This window comes from Heliconius melpomene, chromosome 13 (assembly GCF_056956725.1).
Source record: "Heliconius melpomene rosina isolate 202511_hmr_F chromosome 13, ASM5695672v1, whole genome shotgun sequence".
Lineage (NCBI taxonomy): Eukaryota > Metazoa > Arthropoda > Insecta > Lepidoptera > Nymphalidae > Heliconius > Heliconius melpomene.
The window spans coordinates 18,198,960-18,218,311 of record NC_140401.1 but is presented as its reverse complement, the minus strand read 5'-3'; the positions used below and the strand labels follow the sequence as shown (position 1 = coordinate 18,218,311).

Sequence of the window (19,352 nt, the reverse complement as noted above, 5' to 3'; positions counted from 1 at the left end):
ACCACGGACTCAATCAATGTGACCGCAGACTACTATAAATTGCACGAAGCGTATAGTTATGTAGTAGATATTTCATACTACCAAAATAATATGCAATTAATAATAATTTAAAATTGTTTGATTTAAAATGTATAAATGTCTCGAAAGCCAACGATGTTTCTAAGTCTTGCTAGATTATATTTCTATGTATTTTATTTCAATTTAAGTATGTTTTAGAATATTAAAAATACACTAGGAGGATAGGATATACTTCATTCTATATTATTATTTTGAACATTTTACTTTCTCTATTTGTTTTCTTTGACAACTAACAATAAAGACATACTCATTACTCTAATTATCAAATTACCAAATTCCTTTATTGTATTGTAAATGTTTAACCAACAGCAAAATCCTCACGGGCATGCTAAAACCGACAAAAGGCCACGTTATAATCCGCACAGATGACAATGACGATGACATGAAGAAGGCAGGCGCCCGCCTCGGCGTGTGTCCGCAGCGCGACGTGCTGTTCGAGTACATGACGGCGAGCGAGCACGTCGCGCTGTACGCGCAGCTGAAGAGCGGGAGACGCTTGTCTGAACTACAAGATGAAATTGATAAGTAAGATATTTATATATTTTGAGAGAAATTACCGTGATTTTTCTTGAAGATACGATTTGAAGTAGGTAACTAATGTAATTATTATTTAATTTTGTCCTCTTGATTACTTGAGCTGTTATGTTGTTAATGCTTTAGTTTCATAGTGCGAGAAACGCAAATGAAATAATGAAGAAGGGTGATTGTTAAAATAATAAAATATTATATGGTCGTTGCGCTTGCCAAAACCGCTATGTGTTTTTAGTCAAGTTTTCAGGAGAGACAAAAAACTATCTTATTTATTAAATAATAGCTTTATCAAAAAATTATAAATGCAGTATAGTGACAAAATATATTATGTTTGAACTGAGATACAAGCGAAAATGATAAAATGTACCCTTCATCTGTAATAATTTTTTTTAACCATTTTGATGCACATATCAGAATTGTCTTGTAACCACCATTTCTTACAAGTGAAAAATATGCACATATCAGTTTTGTAAAAGAACATAATCGGATTTATTTAGTGTTATTATGAGGATAACAAAAATGTATTAAACTTAAAACAAATATGTATACTAATGATTAGTAATGATAAACGTAAGGAATTGTGGTTTGGCGCTTTTTCACGTGAAAATGGTTAATCTGATAACGATAAAACAGTACGGTACGTTATATTAGTCCTATGGTTATTAATACTAAAAATAATTAACAAAAAAATGTTTAATAGAAAACTCGAAGGGTTGTTAGAAAGTGGTTAGGAAAGGTTTATAGATAGACCAAGCCTTTAATGTTTATCCCTTAAATAACTAGGTAAATTTGAAGTAAATAAAAAGCGAATTCAATAAGTATTGCAATAAACTTTATCAAGATAACTAAAACTAAATTTAAGTAACACCTTCGCTTTCGTGCCGCACATATACATGGACGTATTTATCGTTACTACAGTACATCTCTTTGCCTCGAACTCGAATATGGATGACCAAGGAAAAGAGCCGCGCGCAAATCCGTGCCAGAGCTTAATGCCTGAAATTAAGTTCAGCTAAAAAGCTGTTAGGCGAGCTCTGTCTTCTTTGGTCATCCACAAGTTGGGTCAGATGACATCTCTCCTTTAGTGCTCCTGAGCTGTCACCTGTGCTAATGGGTCTGTTTTGGCACTCTTATTCAATCGGTATAGTCCCAGACTTGTGGAAGAGCGCTCTTATCCACCCGATCTCCAAGAAAGGCGATGGTTCCGATCCATCTAACTACAGGCCTATTGCCACCCTGGCTCTTGAAAGTGATGGAGAGCATTATCAATGGCCAGCTTTTGATTTAACTGGATAATCACTGATTGATTAACGACAGTCAATATGGCTTCCGCCATGGTAGCTCAACCAGTGACCTTCTGGTTTACCTAATCCACCGGTAGGCTACGGCTATTGAAAGCAAGGAATAGGGTCTGGCAGTTAGTTTGGACATGGCGAAGGTCTTCGGTCGCGTGTGGCATGAGGCGCTCCTTGCAATACTTCCATCCTATGGCTTTCCGAGAGTTTATGCAAGTGGATCGCTAGCTTTCTCACTGGGTGCAGCCTCAAGGTAACTGTTGACGGTTTTTGCTTGGAGTACATGCCCGTGAACGCTGTCCCCTACGCTGTTTCTTCAGATTATCAATGACATGTTAGAGGATTCTAAAATGTGCGTTCTTCTTGTTTTGGTATGCTTTTTCTTTCTTTGTGTACCTCATATTCTTCTAGTGACAAATTTTCTTTGAATACGGTGCACATGTCAAATTAAAACTTTATCAGCTTCCAATTTAATGTAAATAGTTCTCTTTATTGTATCCTCCTCATTTTTCTTTCTTCACTTTTTAATCGACTTCAGTGAAGAGGACGTTATCAAGTCGAGTGTATTTTTTTTATATTTGTTACCTCAGAACTTTTGACTGGTCTTTACTTTGATTTGGTCTATTTCTGACAATTTTATCCATGACAAAATCATATAAGTCTAAATTTGCATTAAGTATGTGCGCAGCAAATGGAAGAATAACTCAATATCATGCTAACCGATTACGATGATTCTTTTTTTATTGGAAAGGATACACTTCAAGGATAGTTTGATGAGAGTTTGGTTATGTTCTAATTATGGGATCCAGTGGAAGTCGGTTTTTTTTAAATGTTATACTTATTGTGTACTTCAAACATGTGTGTCGTGCACTTGCTCTGCAGTAATGATTAAACTTGAACTCTTAGCAATAAGCCTAAAACCATTCTCACAGGCTTCTTACAGAAGCTGACTTACAAGAAGGATTTCTTGGTTTACTTTCAGAAGATGATCCTGGTTTGGTGGCATACAATTGCTTAACCCATGTATTAAAAGTATCGTTAGTTAAGTGTCTTCTACAATTGTATTAAGTACGTACTCTCTGCTTCGTATTAAAGTCGCGCTTTTTTTATTGTTGTATATTTCATCAATATCCATCTCCTTAAAATTTTCTCCAGCTTGTTTATCTAGTATGAAGTGACCAGTTCCGAGTTCGGCTGACTTCCGGCTTACAAATTCTCCAGTAGCTTTATCTATGTACAAATAAGTCGTATTTTCAACCAATACTATACCTGCTCGCTCTGAATCTGCTATTTCCATCGGCAGTCGCTGAGATTTGAGCTCTGCCCCATTATATACCGATAAGGTAGAAGTGGAAGGGACATACTCAACCTGATCCTCCAAAAGTTCTGTACCAAAAAAATCTGTAGCACAAGGCTCGAGTGACGGTTCCCCTTAATGTATTACATTACATAATGTAATAACATTCCGCATCGAATCATTGCTGCTGGGTCATAACTGCACATAACGAATTTGTCATTGCCAAAAATAAAAATGAAGTGCACATATCGATTTTGTTAAATCGACTTCCAGGCGGAAATACTATATATTTGTTTTTGTAGGCTATGCAGAGTACTATTTTAATGCTATTTATCGAATAAAAAAAAAATCAAAAAAATACACATAACGGTTTTGGCAGGCGCACCGACGATATATTGTTAGAAATCGGAAGCGGTTAGCGTTTTTAATAAAACACTATACATACCGTCTACATATTACCAACGTACTCGGATAGAGGTTCCACGTAATTACAATAAGTGACATGTATTACTCAATAACAACACTACACTACACACTACACACTAGATACCTTCCAATCAGGGCTTCCGTCTACAGGTAACTGTTCCCGTTTGACACAATTCCACTGCTTTTATTGTCTTTTTCACTTAAACCTACCCTCTTTTTACACGAGTGCGCTAATAATATTACATATTATATTGACAAGTAATTCTATCTATGTATTTTTCTCAGATTAGAATCGGCACTGGGTCTGGGCTCTCTGGGTAGCCGTACAGTGTCGCGACTGTCGGGCGGCACGCGGCGTCGTCTGTGCGTGGCGCTAGCGTTTGTAGCACGACCGGCGCTGGTGTCTCTAGACGAACCCACTGCTGGTGTTGATCCTTCAGCCAGGAGGTGTGGAAATTATTATATATCTGCTTAATTTCTAGGATCCTTATGCCGAGGTTGTAAAAACAACTGATTTTCAAATAAGTATAACGTGTAACAACTTTTTTTGTTGCAAATTTTATGAAAACGTATTTTACATGTAAAACTAATTTAAAATATATTGTAGAGACATTTGGTCAATGATAATGAAGCTGCGCGAGAACAGAACTATCTTGCTGACAACACACCACCTTGATGAGGCAGAACTACTTAGCGACCAGATCGTCATCATGCACAAGGTAAGTTAATGACCTTGAATCATTTGAGCTTTTGTGCAGAGAGAACCTAGTGTTGAGACTGTCCATTCTCCGGTTTCTACCTGAATTTAAGACACTATGTGTTGAGTAGCAGGTCTAACGCCATACTTTGTCTACTGCAACAGAGAAATAACAATAATACATTACCCTGAGTTGGGATCAAAACAACTGTCACAGTGAAACACTGTGCTACAAGGACCTCATTTGAATTTTGCAGTTGTTTGAAATTTAACCTATTACTATTATACAACACGGATAAAAAAATGCTCTCATATCACACAAAGTTTATAGGGATAAATTACCGTGTTGTACAATTAATGAAGATATAATGACACTAGAAATTTAAATTTTAGTATATAAAATATAATAATTATCTCGATAGAACTATGAATTGATAAATTATAAGTTAAAACGTCTGCAAATCAATTGTTTTCTTATTCTTTATTATTTTCATATACGTTATTTTAATAAGAATTCTTTTTTATTTATATAATATAAAAATAGTAACAATTAACTTAATTACAGGGTCGTATACACACAACCGGTTCTCCAATAGAAATCAAACGAACACTCGGTACAGGCTATAAATTAACCGTCATGTATCCAGAACCTAGAAGTATCCATGATGAAAGTGGAAATGAAGAAGTGTGTATAGAAGAAAAAATAAAAAGCTTAGTGGCAGTGACCAGGAGTGTGGTTAAGAATGCTAACGTGGTTGATGTTAATGGCTTAGAAGTAGAAATTAATCTACCATTTTATGACGCTGATGGTGTTAGTAATAAGTGAGTTGTTTTTTTATATACATATATGTATACTCTAAAAAATAGGCAATATTCAACATGTAAATATGTTGTACAAACATAGCTTCACGCTTTATCCCTAGCTGAGTAGTCAGGGAGATAGGAGTGCCAAATGCTACGGTCTCTACATACCTCCTTCGCCTCGCCCACTGTCATCAACCTCTTCATACATGCCCTCCGGGGGGTCGTCATGCTTTCTACGTGACCTTCCTCCAGTATCTTTGATAAAGTGTTCTCAAAGGACAACCGAGGTCTCCCCCATCTCTCTTACCACTCATTTTTCTGTCATAAATCTTTTTTGCCATTCTTTCATCAATCATTCGTTCGACGTGACCAAACCAGCTGAGCACATTTTTCTTCATTCTCACAGTGACATCCTCGCTAGTACCTGCCAATCATTGCATCTCTTCTTTGCTGATTCTATCAACTAACCTGACTCGGCATGACCTATGAAGAGATCGCATCTCATTGCATTCATCTTTCTTTCATTTTTCTTCTGTAATACTCACGTTTAACATCTGCCGTATAACAGCGTCGGTACCAAAACAGCATTGTATACGGCTAAACGTGCAGCAGTGTTGACGTTTCGCCGTCTCATCAATGCAGCTAACGCTCCGTTAACCCTGTTACATACTTCCCAAATATAAATAATGTATGTATGTATAAACCTCTACATATTTATTCTTATATCATCTCAATAGAAATATTTTTTTAATGTTCAAAAAAGCAGTGACATGTAATCATGGGTATATTGTAATTTTCTAAAGCTTGGACATGCTCGTATTGGACAATATATTAATTATTAAATTGTGCTATATTCAAAACTGCTACAAAAGCGTAGCTGCTGCTGCTTATAAAGTTGTATTTCCTATCACCAGCTTCCTGGATCTAAGTGTAGCTCTGGAGAAGCATCGCTTGTCGCTGGCCTACCGCAGCATGAGCCTGGACTGCAGCAGCCTAGAGCAGGTGTTCCATGCGGTGTGCACGCAACACGATAGTGGAAGAAGTCAGGGTGTGTATGAACTCTACTCTAAGTCCCTTTACCACCATGTCAATACTCTTGTTAGATACGGTCATTTATTCCTTAGATTTTAATTTTTCTGATCATGGTAAAATGACAACAAAACTCACAAAATATAAGATAAAGATAGAGAATTATTTAAATATTTTTTTTAGCTTAACACTGTACCCGCATTAGCAAGCAGAGTGAACCTGGGAATGTTAAAACACTTTCCGTGGAATTCCCGAGGCTTTACGTGTTGAGTGGCATTTATACAAATTTTAATACAATTTTATTTAATTATATAAAATTCTTTAATTCTTAGAGGCCGTCGTGGGGCAGCGGCACAAGGATGTGACTGTAACGCGACGGTTGTGGGTTCGATCCCCACTCGAGGAAGTGAAATATTTATTTACGTTTATATTTCCATTTTCTTCGCTCTGGTGTCGAGGCAACAACGCGGCGTTGAGTTCTGCCAATCATTAGGCAATGCCTCCGGAATTCGGCAGAAAGTGGGGAACGGAGTGTCTTATTACTTGGTTCCCTTTGCCTACCCTGCTGTGTGCGGGAAGCGGGCTAGCACAGAATTAAACAAAACAAACTGATAAATAAATATAACCATTAATTACCATACGTTCCAGAAATACTAGTAGCAGAAATACCAGACAGAGCTGACACAGCTGATACCTCGTCAAGTATATCCAACGCACCCCTGGTACCGATTGCGGGACCTTTAAAAGGCACTTTACGACAACAGTTTAAGGCGTTAATGTACGCACGGTACCTGCATTATGTGAGGAATAGGTGATTTATATTTTTTAGTTTTTTTTTGGAAATATTATAGTTAATGTACAGAAATATGTAGACTTTTATCTATATAATTTTATTTATTTTAGCTTCATGCTGTATCCCATATACAGGGTGGAAGAGGCAGCGCTTCTTTTACTGAAACTGCATATAGGGTAAAATATTTCAAACCCAGAATAAAAAAAAATAATCAAGGTACCTCAACAGTTTAGACGTAGGATTTTTTTTTCATTTCACGATTTTTATCCATACCTGTATTTCGTGTCACGCACACATACGTATGCGACGTTTCCGATTTGACAGGTAAGTGTGTGCGTGCCTATGTTATACTTTACAAATGGCGTTTTATTTTAAAACGATAATTTTATTATTTATTTTGTTTGAAAAAATAACTTTTTCATTTTTGGGATTTTTTTTTTCCGAATTATATTAGGCTTTTATAGAGTAGTTAAAACTGTGGTTTAATTTAAAGTGGTGCTGACAATTCCACCCTGTATAGCAAAGGAGACCTAGAAACCCATTGTCGTTCCCATTAAGACGAGCAGTTCCCCACGTACCCATGAATTCTGGATGCATTGCGTGTTGAGAACTGAACGCCTCGCTTTGCTACGCGTTACTAAGCAAGGAAACGAAAGTATTATATATTTAATTTCCTCGAATGGGAAGCGTCACGTCATAATTCAAAATTTAGTTAACATATTTTTTGATTAATATAAGGTCTTAATTTTCTTTCACCAGATGGCTCCTTTTCCTCGTGATAGCGCTACCTTCAATATTCTTAGCAGTAGCAATGGCATTCTCCACTATCCGGCCTCCAGCTGATGCAGAAATAGCGCTGAATCTCACCACCGATCTATATGAAAATGCTACTACGTTTGCCGTGTAAGTATAAGTAAGAAAAATGAAATACTCATATATAGCATTTGATACGATATATAGAATTTTGTTTAAAACGGTTTTTGGTTTAAATTCTTTGAACATTTTGCAAATAGTTCAGAATTACGTGCAAAGTACGAGTAAATTATTGATCAATTTTCATACATATTTTATCTAAATGTACTATTAGAGAAAGTTATTGAAGCATTAAGTTCCTTCCTAGGTTCATTGTAATACTTTTTTTAAAATTTCACAATAATTAAGATATGCTATACTAAGCCATAATATTTAAGAAACATGACACATCTCTAACAATTTCCAGCTCACACCCGTCCATATACTCCAACAATAATGATTCTGCGTTTGCTCAACAAATACTAGACAACTTGAGAAATGGAAAACAATATAGAAACTTAACAAAGGAGGTAAGCTATGAGTTATATAAAATATGAAACTATAGTTCTTAGAGTTCTTATAGCTATTGTTCTTGTTAAGTTAAACGCCCCTTTTCCTATAGTATATACACTGAAATTTTATATGGTTCTTAAAACTAAATGAAACAAAGAATTTGATTTTAATATTAGATTATTTTACAATAAAGAATTCTGTGCTTACATATTTTATATAGGCTATATAAAAGCGTCTGGGCTCCTTTTACGGGAGCAGCACGTACGATGTTTATCCATACAGTATTTCGTGTGAAGCAGTTACGCATAGATATCAATAACATAAACACTTACTACTACAAAAATAGTACTACAGGTTAAAGAACATTGAACTTTGCCGCCAATAACTACGACTCGATTTCGTGAATGAGGCGTGTGCGTGCGTCATTCTTAATAAATTGCGTTTTATTTTACAACAATAATTTTATTGATGATTTATGTCTGAAAAAATAACTTCTTCTGTTTTGGCAAAATCTCTTGTGTTTGTAGTTAAAACTGTGGTTTCATTTAAAATGGAAATAACAAAACACTCTCTATTTGACTACAATTAAAAAATATTTCGCCTTAAATCATTTGTATTAAATTTAAAAGTAAAAAGAACAAACGACTTTGCGAAACAATTTACAATTTCTTTCCATTTTTCACTAGGATTTCCCAACTTGTGCATGCAAGGATTCCATCCAACAGTGCAATTTGGATGAGAAGATAGACTGGAACAGACCAGAGCTGATGCTGGTTCCTGACGTCCACACCCTTAACCAGTGGCTGGTAGATTCACAGCAGGTTTATATAGAGAAAAGGTGAAAAAAGTGATTTCTTTTAACATTGAAATTGCCCTAATTGTACAAACAATTTGTACGCATCCCGCTCTATGTATTCCGCACATAGCAGAATAGGCAAAGGGTAGCTTTCGGAGTGTCTTAACACTACGTTCACATTGAGACAATTCCTTATCCCACTTTTCACCGAATTCTGTTTATTATCCCAAAAATGCACAGATTTAGTTTGATTGTACCAATTTTTAAATAGTTATATTTTCCGTATTTGAATCGGCCCGAACCGAAAAATATTCTTTTACTTCTATATTGAACCCTCAAATGCCCAATTGTCTCAAGATGTCTTGAGACATCACTAAGTAAAACTTTAAATAAAAACTAAAACAAATACTTTTCTAAAAAATAACTAATTTTTATATTTCTATATAGGTACACCGGCTACACAACAGCCACACGCAACTCCTCAACAGTACTGCTCGCCTGGTACAACAACAAGGGCCACCACGCCCTACCCGCCTCGCTCTCGGCCCTATACAACGCGGTGTTGAGGACGCGCCGCCCCGCAGCTTCCCTCAGTGTGTATTCACATCCGTTGAAAATATCTAAGGAGAATCTCAATAAGGATACTGTGTAAGTTTATGATATATTAATCACAGGTTTGAGGACGTCGTGGCGCAGGGGCACAGGCGTGCAATTGTAAACTTGACAGTTGTGGGTTCGATTCCCACTTGAGGATATTTTGATTTCCTTGCTCTGGTAACCAGGTAAAGCGCGTTGAGTTCAGTCACTCAACACGCAGTGTTTCCAGAATTTGGGGGAAAGTGGGATACAAAATTATATTATTGGGAACGCAGTGTCCTAGGTTCCCGGGTTCCTTCTGTTTAGCTTGCTATTTGCGGAATATAGCGTGAAGCTAAAAAAAACTCAAGTTTTCTCTCATATGGCGGTAAGAAATGAAATTATATATTTCGTCTTAAATAAGGATTTTACGACTTCTGGTGAGATTTATAATATTTTTACGGTTTAAATAAAAAAAAACTTTAAACATTGTTTTTTCAATTATGCACTTTGGTGAGTCAAGTTCAATATAAATGTCAGTAGTGTCAGTCCCACAAGCATATCTTCCTCTCCCCAGCTACCAGCACATAGCGGACGCGGGCATCTCGGGCATGGTGCTACTGGCGTACGCGCTGGCGAGCGCGGGCGGCGCGCTGTACGCGGTGGGCGCGCGGCGCGACGGGCGGCGGCGCCTGCTCCTGCTGGCCGCCGCGCCGCCCGCGCTGCTGGCCGCGACCGCGCTGCTGTGGGACCTGGGGGTTAGTTCCAACACACAACATGCAATGTCTCGAATTCAGGAGAGAGTAACGAGAAAAGTGGAAAATTAAGTGTTGAAAACATTAGGTTTTGTGTGCTTACCAGGCTAGAAAAAACTTTACGTGTTCTTATTTTATGAACTGTATAATAAGAGTACGTATTAAAACGTTTTCATATCATAATAATAAAGAAGACACAAATAAATAATTTAATCATCGGAAATTCAAAATAAAATTAAAATTTAAAATATTATTTATTCAAGTAGGCTGTTATAAGCACTTTTGAATCGTCAAATGATATACATACATATAATACATATAAACAAAAAGCTACCACCGGTTCGGAAGGCAGTTCTGCTGAGAAGAGCCGACAAGAAACTCAACAGTTGCTCTTTTCAAAATCAATGGTATACTTAGTTTAATTATTACATTTGCTGGCAGCTATCCTGCATGACATACAATAGACATTAATTCCATACATGTTTATCTTCTAAATATTCTTGTACAGTGTAATAAGCTTTACTTGTTAGAATTTGGCAAACTTAGAATACACTGCGAAATTTTATTATATACACGTATACTACGGAAACACAAGGCATGTCTATACATACAACAAGTTTTAGAATTGGTTAAAAAATTTTACTGTTTACACACACACAAATATGAAATTAGGAAATAAAGAAATTATAAAAATTATAGGTAATCGTAATCAACATGGTGATAACAGCGTCCGTGATGGAGATCTTCCACTTCCCGGTGTTCGTGGCGCGCAACAACCTGCCCGCTATCTGCATACTTATATTGCTATATGGGTAAACCTATTGTTATCTTTCTCAGCTCAGCTGTAACTAGAAATGGTTGTAGGTTCGATTCCCACTCGGGAGAAAGAATTATTGAATTATTTCATTTCCTCGCTCATGTGACAAGGCAAAGCGCGACGTTGAGTTCCTCCAGTCAACACGCAATTCCTTGTAAATTTTGCGGGAGGCGGGGATCGAAGTGACTTCACACTAGGTTCCTTCTGCATAACCTGCTATAATGAAGGGTACAGCGTGAAGTTTCAATTAAAAACATTTTAGTGTTAACTACTATGACTCATTTATACTAACATCAATATAAACTATTGAAATTTAACTAGAACTTACGGAAAGTTAACTTTCATGGAATGTTATATAGTATATACAATATGTGACAGCTTCGCCTGCGGTTCTCTAATCCACGTCGCAGAGAAGGCTTTCGCTGAGGCGTCCCTCGCCAATATGCTGCTGTTCTGCGGCAACGCCTTCGCGGGGCTCGCCGGCATCACGCTGCTGCTCGTGCTGGACGTTATATCTGACTCTGATGTGAGTTTGTATACGTGTTGTTGCTTTAAGTAAAACCACTGAAACACTATTTATTAACTGAATAACTATATTAGTTAGGTAAAGCTTTAAATAAAATGATTTTCATTATCTGTGCAATCTTTTTTTATCTAAACATTTTTTTTTAAGTGCAGCCCTATTCACGTATTATATTTTTATATCTGAATTAATAGAAATTGTGAGGCCAGTAAACGCGACCGGTTGTGAGTTCGATTCCCACACTGGGAATTTAAATATTTAATATTTTAATTTTCTCGCTCTGATAACGAGACAAAGCGCTACGTTCAGTTCCGACACTCAACACGCAATGTGTCCAGAATTCAGCAGATAATGGGAAACGGAGTGCCTTAACACTAGGTTTCCAGGTTCTCTCTGCCTAAAGCTAAAAAAATGTAAAGATATAATCTGAATGATTTATGTTAAGATAAGTATATGTACAGATTTGTTTTATTAATTAAAATATTTTTCTATTCTTAAGTAGAAGAACATCACTTCAATAAATAAAAATAATTTGTAATAAATGAAACTATTTCTATGTCTCCATATATCAAACTGATCAAATTTGAAATATTTAATAAATTGTTGACTATATTCTCTTATAATCATATTTACCATATGTAATCAATATTTTAAAATATGAAAAAAAGAATACGAAAACAATGTTGAACAGAAACAACAAATGCCAGTGACAATTGTTATTGTTACACAATGTTATCAATTAAATGCGATTAAGTTACATTTGTATTATTAGGAGACCGACCACGTGCGATGGGTCCTCCACAAGATCCTGCTCCTCGTCCCGCAGTTCGCGCTCGGGGATGGACTGCTGGAAATTGCTAAGAACACTATACAGGCTGAGGTATACTCTTATATACAATGTTTATTTATTTTGGTCTATAATATAATAAAAATAAGGATACTTTGTGGTATTTAATTTAATATCGGATTTCACACACCATATTTATGATTTAATATTATAATATATTCAAAATAATTAAGGTCAATGTGATTGGTATGGGACAGCGTCTGATTATAAGCTCGAATTTGTGGCTTCGGATCCCTATTTTAATTTCGCACGTTTGGTGCATAGATTAAAAAATATTTGGGCAGGATCCGAAAAGTAAATGTTTTAACGCTAGGGTTCCTCAGTCTACCTGGCTATATGCATAAAGTAAAAAAAAATCTTACATTAAAATGTATTGTTTTGTACACGAAATTATAATGAACCTGTGACACAAATCGAATTACATTTTCAATAGTTACAAATACAATTCTATTTAAGGGCATGCCATTTTATGTTAAATGCATCCTTTTTACGATTGGAATGAGAAACGAAGTAATGAATTATAATACGTCTTTGAGTAAAAAAATAAAAATATACAGGTGCTCAGTCAATTTGGCATGGACACGTACCGCGACCCGCTATCAGAGAACGTGGTGGGCTATCACTACGTAGCGCTGCTGGCGGTCGGCACCTTGCTGTTCCTCGTTAACCTCGCACTGGAGTATGATTGCTTTGATGTTATGATCACTAGGTGAGTGTCGGGAGATCAGCGCGTACACGAGACAAACCAATCAAGAGTACATAGATTAATACGTAATATAATTGACTTGACAGATTTAGACAAGAAAAAATATTAAATGAAAAGGAGGCAGTAGCCGAGGACGTGCGCGCGGAGGAGAGACGCGTGCTCGCGGCTATGCAGCCGTTACGATTATGTACCATCGGGAATATTAATGCAGGTACTCAATAATTTTTTAATTTACCTTTATATTTATTTATTTCTTTATTTTATATTTAATTTATCTTTTTCTTCTTTTTGTACAGCAAAAAGAAGAAAAAGATAAATTAAATATTATTGTTTTTAATGACATTTATCTCTTATAGCTTCACGCTACTGTGTAAATGTTCAATTTTCGAAACAAGCCACGTAATAATTAAATATAATCATTTGCCCTAGTGGGGATCGAACCACAATATTAATAATGAGGAATGGTAATAGGTATGAAATAATGCTTCAAAGTTCGTTACAGTAAAGTTTTTACGTATACAAATACACTAGTTTTTGTTTCATTAAAAATAACCAAGTAGTTATGATTTTACAGGCATTTGAAGTTTGCAAAAATTTCAAATGCCGCTAACAGTCCCGCGGCCGGCGGTGACGTCACAGGTCTGGCAAAACTCACTAGTCGCCAACGGTGATAGGAGATCTCGCGCAGTACTTTGTTTGTTTGTTACTCGTTTGTGTTTAGTGTTAATACAATTGATTAAAATGGATGAAGGATTCGAAAAATGTCAATCGGATAACCTACCTGTAATAGATGGATTTATGGCTGCCGATTATTTATCGGAAAATAGTGATTTCGTCGCCGCAGAAATGCGATGAGTAAAAATGCGAAGGTAAGTTTTGTTGTCTAACTAGTAATGATAGATAATAACTATCTTACGTTATTTTATTTGAAATTATTTATTTAAAACTGTAATGTAACCTAACCTAACTAGTTTCATATTGTAGGTAACGCTATTTGCGTTAAAAGTACCAAACTTTTTATTCAAGTTCAAAGTAGTAAGGTTGTTTTATAAGTGAAAATAATATAATAATAATAATATAACTAAATTCATGCAGTAAGTTGAGCTTGCACAATTTTTTTTTAATGTAGATTTTTAATATTTTTATATATGTATATCTGAATATTATTTTTATTGTGATTATTGAAGATCGGCAAGAGAGAGTTATGGTCATGATGCGTACTATTGCGTGCTATTGCGTACGTATAAGTTAAAAGAGTAGGTTATGTATGTATTGCCAAATGTAGATTACAGCAGAACACCGCGCACGTATTAAACTATATTATTGAAGCTTAGAATGCAATGAAAAGAAGCAATAAGTTTATACGTAATCTGCGAAGATTGTGACGCCAGCAGAGGTGATTGTAATGGGCTACATCGTCGAAGCGACGAGTCTTCAACAACTACAACCAAGTCTTCTTTTTCTTGGCATTAATCCCGGCGTATGTTGGCACTCATGTCCTGCATCACGACATCCAAACACCGCATTCTTGGGCGTTCGGAGTCTAGCTCCAGGGACAAGACAGACATAGCAAGGAACTTGCATCCGACATAGTTCCTACGCCGGCACGCAACGTTGCCATACCATCTTAGGCCACGCTCTTGGAGCTTATCCGCTACGTCATGGACCCCAAGACTACCTCGAATGCGTCAGACCGCAGCATCTTCATTTCCGTGACGTGAAGCTTCTCAGCGTGCCGAGATAGTGCTGGCCAACATTCGCTGCCTTATAATAGAACCAGTCAGATGATGCTCTTATATATCAGCCCGTTGAGCTTGGGTGGTATTCTGCGGTCGCAGACCACACCAATAACCTCCCACCATTTGGCCCAGGCAGCGTTTATCCAGCCATGGACATCGTGATCGATGCCTCCAGACTCATGCATAACGGATCCAAGGTACTTGAAACTTTTCCAACTTAACGGCTGGCTCAGGACCTATAAGGACAGTGCTCGAGTTCGGGCTCCCTCAGGCTATGTATTCGGTCTTCGACACATTTTGTTTAAGACCGCCGTTCTCAAGCGCACCCTTCCAAAGGTTCACTTTACGCTCCAGCATTAGTTGCTTCTCTTCAATGAGTGTAATGTCATCGGCATACATCATCAGCCATGGAGGCTGGTCCTGGATGTGAGCCGTGACAGTACACTACAATAAATAAGAACGAACTAAAAGCCGAGCCTTGGTGAACCCCCTACCCCTAATCTAAAGGGTTTGGTGTCGCCAACAGCAGTCCTAACGATCGCGAATCGCAAAGCGGGATCGTGGTACATATCTCTGATTATCTCAATATAGGCCTCAGGGATCCCTTTGGATCGCAATGCCCTCCACATACATTGACGAGGCACACAGTTAAAGGCCTCCTGCAAATCTAAAAAGGCCGCAAATCTAATGCAGAGCTCTTCTTTTTTTTCTTGTATGCCTCCATCAAAGTTCTGATTAGTCTCTCCATTAAAGTACTGATTAAGTTTGTGGTAACGCCCAAGCCAAGCCAAGTGTTGTTGGAAAAAATTCAAGCTTTCTAGTATCGATACTACAATAAAAATAATCAAAGCTAAAGATTTTGGTACAACACGCCATGAAACCGAGCAGGATAGAACTGTTTTTTTGACAAAGTACTATCAACTCTATCTCAATCTCTCATCAATCTACTAACAACTTCAATATCTTAAAATACAATGCTCGCTATTACATTATGTATGTGAAAAAAAAAGATTTTAAAAATATATCTATATATTATTTATTAAACGAAACTAAATTTGTGGTGGAACGCCAGCTAAAGAAGAGCGCGAACTGCGAGTGAACGAAGACGAACTGAGCGAGCGAGTTTTGCAAGACCTGTGACGTCACGCGAGTCGGTTACGGCCCGACGGAATCTCGCGTCGCGCGCTTACTTTAAAGGACAATATCTCAAAAACTAATAGACGTATCAAAATAATTCTTTCACAAGTATTTTTTGTTTTTAAAAGACAATACGATGAGCTAGAATTTAAAATTAGTGATTATTCTCCATTATAAAAATAATATTTATATTTCCATTTCTTTGCCATGGTGTCGAGGCAAAGCACGGCGTTGAGTTCCGCCACTCAACACGCACTGCCTCCAAAATTCGGCGGAAAGTGACCTACCCTGCTGTGTGCGGGATACAGTAATACAAAATAATAATTGATACTAACAATTTACCCCAGGTTTTATAGACACTGAGGACATCATAAAGAACGGTTCGCTCAAACGTTCAAGTTTCAACAAAACAGACAGTCTTTCTTTTAGAGGAGACGTATGCTCAGCATTGCGGCTCCGAAGGATGTATGGTAAACAGGTGGCTCTGCATTCACTCACGCTGGGATTGCCGCCGGGAGAGGTAACTTTTTATTAAATAGAAAATTATTTTCTTAAATTACGTATAGCTAAAGTTTTTTTTTACCTGGAGTTTAGTGCGTTCAACCAAACAATCTCTTCAGCTTTATAATATTACTAGCGGACGCGCGCAGCTTCGCCTGCTTATTTGCTCCCTCAGTGGTAAATTCTAATATTCTAAAGAGTCTTAAAATCGGTGATGATCTAAAGATTTTTCCATACAAACTTTCAACCCCTTATTTGCATCCTTAGGGGGTGAATTAAAATAAACCACGAAACACGTGTTCAATGAAATCTATTTAAGAGTCTGAATTTCAAATATAGTAAAAATCGGTGGCGATTCAAAAAAAATCCATACAAACTTTCAACCCCTATTTCACCCCTTTAGGTTTAAAATTTTTCAAAATCCCTTCTTAGTGGATGTCCAGATTATGAAAGTAAACATCTGTCCAAATTTCAAATTTCACGCACAGCGGTTACGGCTGTGCGTGCGTCTTACCTCAATCAGTGGGGACAAGTCCTTTTATATATATATATAGATTGTAGATTAAAACTTTCATCAGATAATATATTTTTAAAACCAGACCATATTTTTAAAATATTTTCCGTAGTTAAAGTGGGGGTACAATTAAACCTACGTAAACATAAGGTTCGTAGGTGTATTGGTTTGACGATTCGAAAGTGCTTATTATGATGGAATTGTATAATATTTTAATTTTAACCCCGAATTTGCGGCATTGAGTTCCATTACTTAACTTGGAATGCCTCCAGAACTCGGCGGAAATTGGGGAACGGAAGTATCTTGTGTTTTAAACACTAGGTTCAATTAGTCTACCCTGCTATGGTAACCAGATGAGAAGACCAAGACCAGATACAGCATGAAGCCATACAGAAAATAGAATCCAATTTATTTCGTGTCTAACATACGTGTTATATATTTTCCAGTGTACCGCGCTCCTCGGCGAGAACGGTGCGGGCAAATCAACAACATTTTCCCTCCTCACGGGACAGTTGCGTCCCACTGCGGGACGCGTGTGGCTGAGCGGCAGCACCCACCACGCCGGGTGTGGCTCTGGGCGGGAGCTGTGTAGGGGACATGTTAGTGAGTGCAGTTTTGTCGTATAATTAGTTGTAAATAGTTATTAGCTGCACGCATCTGTCCCGTAAGGAAAAATTAACGTCGCGCTTTACCTCGTTACCAAAGCCATAAAATTAAAATATTAAATATTTCATTTCCCCGAGTGGGAATCGATCCCACAACCGTCACGTCAGTCGTCACAGTCACCCGCTTGTGACCGTGTTCCACGACGGCCTCTAATACAATGTATTTAAAGTTAATTACAACAAAGCTGGGTTTTTGTTTTGTATGTACTATGTTATATTTTTAATGTAATTAAAACCCAAATAAAAAATTACTTTTATATATACTAACACATTAAAACTTTTCTGTCACAGGTTACTGTCCTCAAACCGACGCAATAGACTTGCTGTTAACAGTGAAGGAGACTTTGATATTTTACTGTATGCTTCGTGGTATAGACAATAGAGATAAGGTATGTCTTTCCACAGATAATTGCCAAAAAAATTATCGCTGATGGTTGAGGGTTCAATTCCCACTTGGAAAAATGAAATATTTAATATTTTTATTTTCTTATTCTGGTAACTGGCAGGTAGTATATATATTTTAGTCCGTGCCCTCCGTGTATCTTGCTGACACTCTACTATAACTATATAAAATGATTTGTCATAACGCCGTAGTGCCATTTTTTCTTCTGCCATTTGTTCCGACGTTTGCCGGTGATTAGTCCACAGGCTCTCACATTATTCATCATGACATCATGACATCCAATTATCGTCTCACTTCATCATTAAAGTGTAATCATATAATCCCATTCCAGGTGATATCCCGCACGCTCCACGCGTTTGAACTGGTTACCTACGCGCACGTGCGCTGCGGCGCGCTGAGCGGCGGCAACCGACGCAAGTTGTGCGCCGCGCTCGCGCTCATGTCGCGCGCACACACCGTGCTCATGGACGAACCCACCAGGTTACTATAATGTAATATTTTAGGCCATCTGATTGTAAATATGATGGTTGTGGGTTCCATTCTCTATGAGTAGGAATGAAGAGTAAGTGGGGGTATGTCTACGAACCGTATGACTCTTAGTGGGCCCCAACCATGCAGGCCGACTACTCTGTCTACCTGGTGAACGTTACGTAAAACACGCTGAACTCAATCAAGAAAAAAATTTGTGATGATGATGAAAAGGAATTACTTTTTTTTATTTCCCCGGGATGCCAAATAAATACTAATATATTGTTGCTTAGACATATATTTCGATCTTAAAAATGTTCATAAAAACAATATTTCACCATTTACAATGTATTCTTATTCTTCTAATCTTGACTCAACAAAGCAAAATATGCATTGAATTTCATTGTCCCAGCGGCATGGATCCCCTGTCCCGCCGCTGCGTGGCGCGCGGCGTGGGGCGCGGCGTGGCGGGCGGCCGCGCGGTGCTGCTCTCCACGCACGCGCTGGACGACGCGCGCCGCGTCGCGAACAGGGTGGCCTTGCTGAAAGCCGGCAGACTGGTCGCTGTCGCTCCTCTGGATGATTGTCTCAGACGGTGAGGGATTTTTGTTTATTTTATCAATTTAAAGAAATTAAAATAATCTTAATAG

General features: G+C 37.5%; 1 protein-coding gene across 2 annotated transcripts in view; it reads left to right on the top strand.

The window, feature by feature from the left end:
• The window catches only part of LOC146533242 (uncharacterized), a 70,741-nt gene that overhangs the window by 48,583 nt on the left and 2,806 nt on the right, over nucleotides 1–19,352 (top strand). The window contains exons 47-67 of one of the 2 annotated variants that reach the window (XM_085196291.1): nucleotides 388–603; nucleotides 3,913–4,074; nucleotides 4,235–4,346; nucleotides 4,890–5,146; nucleotides 6,043–6,176; nucleotides 6,806–6,968; nucleotides 7,710–7,853; nucleotides 8,170–8,272; nucleotides 8,942–9,093; nucleotides 9,499–9,699; nucleotides 10,205–10,385; nucleotides 11,082–11,194; nucleotides 11,578–11,725; nucleotides 12,495–12,602; nucleotides 13,127–13,278; nucleotides 13,362–13,486; nucleotides 16,499–16,671; nucleotides 17,613–17,769; nucleotides 18,123–18,220; nucleotides 18,566–18,714; nucleotides 19,115–19,297. In XM_085196291.1, the coding sequence (XP_085052417.1) occupies nucleotides 388–603; nucleotides 3,913–4,074; nucleotides 4,235–4,346; nucleotides 4,890–5,146; nucleotides 6,043–6,176; nucleotides 6,806–6,968; nucleotides 7,710–7,853; nucleotides 8,170–8,272; nucleotides 8,942–9,093; nucleotides 9,499–9,699; nucleotides 10,205–10,385; nucleotides 11,082–11,194; nucleotides 11,578–11,725; nucleotides 12,495–12,602; nucleotides 13,127–13,278; nucleotides 13,362–13,486; nucleotides 16,499–16,671; nucleotides 17,613–17,769; nucleotides 18,123–18,220; nucleotides 18,566–18,714; nucleotides 19,115–19,297 (3,231 nt within the window). Of the gene's footprint in view, nucleotides 1–387; nucleotides 604–3,912; nucleotides 4,075–4,234; nucleotides 4,347–4,889; nucleotides 5,147–6,042; nucleotides 6,177–6,805; nucleotides 6,969–7,709; nucleotides 7,854–8,169; nucleotides 8,273–8,941; nucleotides 9,094–9,498; nucleotides 9,700–10,204; nucleotides 10,386–11,081; nucleotides 11,195–11,577; nucleotides 11,726–12,494; nucleotides 12,603–13,126; nucleotides 13,279–13,361; nucleotides 13,487–16,498; nucleotides 16,672–17,612; nucleotides 17,770–18,122; nucleotides 18,221–18,565; nucleotides 18,715–19,114; nucleotides 19,298–19,352 lie in introns of those variants that run through there. The other variant, XR_014878646.1, reaches the window with a different exon arrangement.